Source organism: Armigeres subalbatus, unplaced genomic scaffold (genome assembly GCF_024139115.2).
Source record: "Armigeres subalbatus isolate Guangzhou_Male unplaced genomic scaffold, GZ_Asu_2 Contig1337, whole genome shotgun sequence".
In the NCBI taxonomy this organism is placed as follows: Eukaryota; Metazoa; Arthropoda; class Insecta; order Diptera; family Culicidae; genus Armigeres; species Armigeres subalbatus.
In genome coordinates, this window is record NW_026942107.1 from 112,166 (window position 1) to 116,778 (window position 4,613).

Consider the following 4,613-nt stretch of genomic DNA (forward strand, 5'->3'; position numbering starts at 1 on the left):
CTACTGGAAGTGTCAATAAAATAAGTGTCGATTGAATAAGTGTATCTTATTATACAGTTTCGAATATCTCAGCATTCAACACACACCAGTCATCTTTCGGAATAAATTATCAGCAACGCCACGACCTCCACCGACGCCTGTACCGAAACTGATCTGTGTGGAATGTCGAACAAAATGGTTCGCTCGCGCCGGAAAGCAGCTTTTATGTATCCAAGAAACACAACCGCGTGATGACTAATGGAAATTATATGGAATCAGTGGTCTTTGCCGCCCATGAGGCACAGCAACGTAGTCCTACGTCACATTTGCGTGCAACCTGATTGGGCTGCACCTTTGAGTGTTTTTTAAAATTATTTTTTCATATTTTCGTAGTTGTTGATGCGTAATAGTGGAATAAATCACCTATATCAACAATAAACGTTTTATTTGCATTCGATTCGTATTTTTGGCGTTTTTATAAATTTATAAAGGTTTAGGTATCCCATGGTTTACAGCCAAATAACGCGATAGGTTTAATGACTTCGAAAAACACGCCCTAATCGCCTCATCACATATTTGGCCTTATCAGACTGGGTACATGGCTATTTGGCTGAAAAAAAAACAAAAGAATTAGAATTTAGATTGCGAACAACAGTCACGGCTGCGAGTTTTCGTGGTTTATTCGAATAGCACCAAATAATTTAATTTCTGATAGACACAATTACAATAAATAAATGCTTTTATGCTCAAACATTTGAGAGAAATACGTTGTCTTCTCGTATTGCAGTTTGATATATTTTCGCACAATGAATCACTCATGAAGCTTCACGAGCATTTTCTATTCTTGTTTACCTGATTTATCTGCAAGTTGGAGTGGAGAAGTTTAGCTTAAGTTTTTATCTCGTGCAACAGTCAACATACAATCATATTGTAGGGGAAGGAGGGGCAATATGCCCTAGCTAAGCATAGACTGCTTTTATGCCTTAGCTATAACGATTTTCATGGGTGTTTCTATCTCATGCAATAGTTAAACAATATAGCTAGCTGATGCCATATTAAAATTAGGAATAATCTCAATCATATTGATAATATTCACATTTCAGTGGTGATATTTCGTTGCCGGAAAACTCATGAGGCAAAACGCCTTTTAGCAGGCAGCTCCTAGGGAACAAGGTTGTTTTTTTTATCTTTATTAAGGAGACTTTCAGCCCGAGACTGGCTCGTCTCCTAGGGAACAACGTGCCATGCGTCGGCACATCAGCATTCTGGTATGGACAGTGCGTGGAGACGCGAGTACATTGTAGGATAGTTCCACTAGGGCGTTTTGCCTCGCCGAAATGTTCGATGTTTCATCAAAATGTGGAAAATTTCAGTTTTTCCTACATTCCTATCTATCTAGCGGTGTTGGGCATCTTCCCCTGTATTTTGATTTGCTTCCTCCACAGATTTCAATCACTGCTGTTCGTCCAAACCCGAAGATTGTTTTTACTCTTCCCAATATTTTTTTTTTTCAAAACGCCAGGGTCAGACAAATTTAAACAATCATTGCATATTGAAAACATGTTTACTCAATTCTGATTAATTACTTCTGTTCTAGAATGTAACTGATTCGATCAGAAATTAGATAATTTTGGGATCCTTATAGTAACCTATAACAATGTATGATTGGAAGAAGAAGACGACTTCGTGGGATTCAAAACTACTTGAGGTTTTTATTGTCTTAAACATAAATTAATAAATAAAGTGAATGTTGATGTTTTGAGCAAATATTGTTTTTCGACTCATTCATGAGGTAGAAGGGGAACTTTATTTTCTTTTCCTATCAGCCATTAAATTTGCGATCAGTTCACAAACAATTTAATATGATTGTTGACTTTGTTTTGAACGCCGTATGCTTGTTTTGACACACGTGAAATGAATAAACTTATACTGTCACAAACGGTCGAATATCTTCTTACACACTACATACTGAGCTAGATGGCAAAGGTAATCTTGTTGAACGAAAGGACCACTCGAATGTTTCCTTTACATTTTTCACAGTCTAGTCTGCTCGGGACCATCTGTATCCGTGTCTGTTATTCGATTTTCCAGGTCACTGGTGTCGCTGCTGTACGTGGGCATCGATCTGTTACTATTTTTGTTGATGTTATTGCTCCTCGAAAAACGTGGCTGGGGACTGGCAGTAAAAGAAGTGTTGGTAGTTGTTGATGTTGTAGTATTTGAGCTTCGAAACTGTTGGTTAGCACCATTCCCGTCGGAAGTGGTGCCGTCGACTCTACTACTACCGGTGGTGGATGCCGTTCTTGCCGATACCTCTAGTGCCGGATCTGGTGGGAATGATTTATTGTCCCCTGACTGGCAGCAACAGGAGCACATTTTTCGCCAAAGCTTCTTCATTGATGTTCGGAAACCATTGTGCCACCAGGCATAGATAAGGGGATTTAGAAGACTGTTGAAGAATCCGAGAATGGCCAGCGGGCTTGCGATAGCAAACTGTAAACCACGGCACAGGTCCGGGTTCGTATCTGGGTTACACAGGACATACATGGTGCTTGCGATGAAATATGGCAGCCACGTCACTACGAAGCACCCCGTCGTGAGCATGACCACCTTGATGGCCTTCCACTTGGTCGGATGCTTGCCGCTTCCTCGACTGACAATGGTCGAGCGTTTTTTGCAGCACTGGAAGCATTTCGTTGTTTTGTGATGCTCTTCGGAGAGGGGCTGTTCGGCCGTCGTCACAACAGATGTAGCAGATGCCGCCGCGCCACCACGGAACAACCGTAAATTGCCAGCTAGGGCGCCCTGTTGCTCTCGGCTCGCTTTTTTCAGCTGCGCAACCCGTCGGAGGGCTTTGTGCAGTATGATGCTGTACAGAACAATGACCACAATCAGAGGGATTATTCCCACCACGGTGGTCAATATAATGAGAGCTGGTGGTGCCAAACGGATGAACCAGCATACACGTCCATCGTCGGTATCGCCGCGCCAACCGAATGCAGGGAGGAAGCCGATGATAAGCCCTGTCGAATGATTGGAATGTTAGTAGGGTGGCACTTTCGTTTTTGTGTTTGAGTTTTGTAAGGCTTGAATCTAATACAATATAACTTTTTGATAACTATATTCAGAGACTTTCGTGTTATTAATAAACATATCGGGACTCATTATCTGTGGGTTGATATTTGGTTTTCAACCATAAGCAAAGGTGGATTAGCACTAAAAGTATATGAATCGAAGGTTAGCCGTTTTACGTTACGTATCATGTTAAATTTTATGAAATAAATTTACTTATTCTTTGTTTCATACAGAACCACGTTGGTATATGTCGTTCTTGCCCCCATTTTCTACTGGCTCATTGAGAACGCGATTGGCGAATAACATGGTAGAGGAAACAAGGATCTTCTGTTTCTGATGTCACACATACATGTTGTGACATTACCTTATGACCTTGTAAACTGCATATAGGGGAACTGTTCCATTTTCCATCTCAGTGAACATATATTCATCTCACCGCAAAACAGAGAAATACAGCAGCAATATTGTCGCTTCTTTTTGCTAACATACATGCTTACTACTGAAAAAAAAATTAAATACCTTTCCATTGTTTTGTTTTTGATGCGATGTACATGGGAGCTATGAAATGAAGTGCCGAACCGTTCCCCTATACACAGTAGCGAGCGCAATGGTTAAGTGTGCAGTATTTGAAGTTTATTTTCACCAAAATTATGTGATGTTTGAATGGGCCAGATCGAACAATGAGCTCAAAAATAATGGCAAAAATACTATTTTCATAGTACACGAGAATCTCACCATTACGGTTGATGGAAGGTGGAATAATAAGAGATTCTAATAATTCCTTAAAATTTAGATAATATCAACAATTACTATTTTATACTGGCTTTTATAAGAAAATTCAAACAATTTATCGATGAATGACTTTGTTACCACATTGGGAGTTCCACAGGAACTCAGTTTGGAATTGGTAACTACTTACCTACCTAGTCATGCCCCCATATTTTTTTTTTCAAAACTAATCGTTCTAATTTTTTTTAATCTTTCACTTTGGTAAATCTTTTACAGGATCCGAAGAAAAAGTTTAATAGAAACGCCTTTTATTCCCACAATGTGTTTTGCATTTTCTTCTAAGCTTTCTGATTATTCCAAACATAATTTCCAAATAAAAAAAACCTTAGGAATTGTCCTGCACTTGTGCAACAATCTAAGACGAGTATTTTTCCAATTCCACTGATATTCATCAAAAGAATTTCGTTAGGATATTAGGATAATCTCGAGTTCCAGTATTTCATAAATAACATTATTCACCTACGTGAATCTCTATTTAGCTTACTGTCAATACTTTCCCACCTATTTATGAGAAAAAACTATTAACGCAACAGGTGCGAAAATGTGGGAAATCAATCCTGTCAGGTTTCTCTTCGAAATTCGGTCAGGTTTCTCTTCGGGAACCGGTAATGACTTTCTTTTTCGGAATCCGGTCATGATTCCCTTCATCATCCGGGCAGGATTTCTTCCGGAGTCCCGCCAGGATTTCCTCCAGAACTCATCAGAATTTCCTCCGAATTCAAGGCAAGATTTCCCCTGGAATCGAGGCTAGATTTCCTCTGGATTCCGAG

At 39.7% G+C, this 4,613-nt stretch overlaps 1 protein-coding gene across 1 annotated transcript; it reads right to left on the minus strand.

Annotated features, from left to right (window-relative positions):
- Window positions 1-1,675: 1,675 nt before the first annotated feature.
- On the minus strand, window positions 1,676-3,002 carry LOC134202664 (5-hydroxytryptamine receptor 1F-like; the record flags this gene model as incomplete). Its single annotated transcript, XM_062677690.1, has 1 exon — window positions 1,676-3,002. A coding segment is annotated over one exon (989 nt), but the record flags the coding sequence as incomplete, so codon positions are not given.
- Between the last annotated feature and the right edge of the window lie 1,611 nt (window positions 3,003-4,613).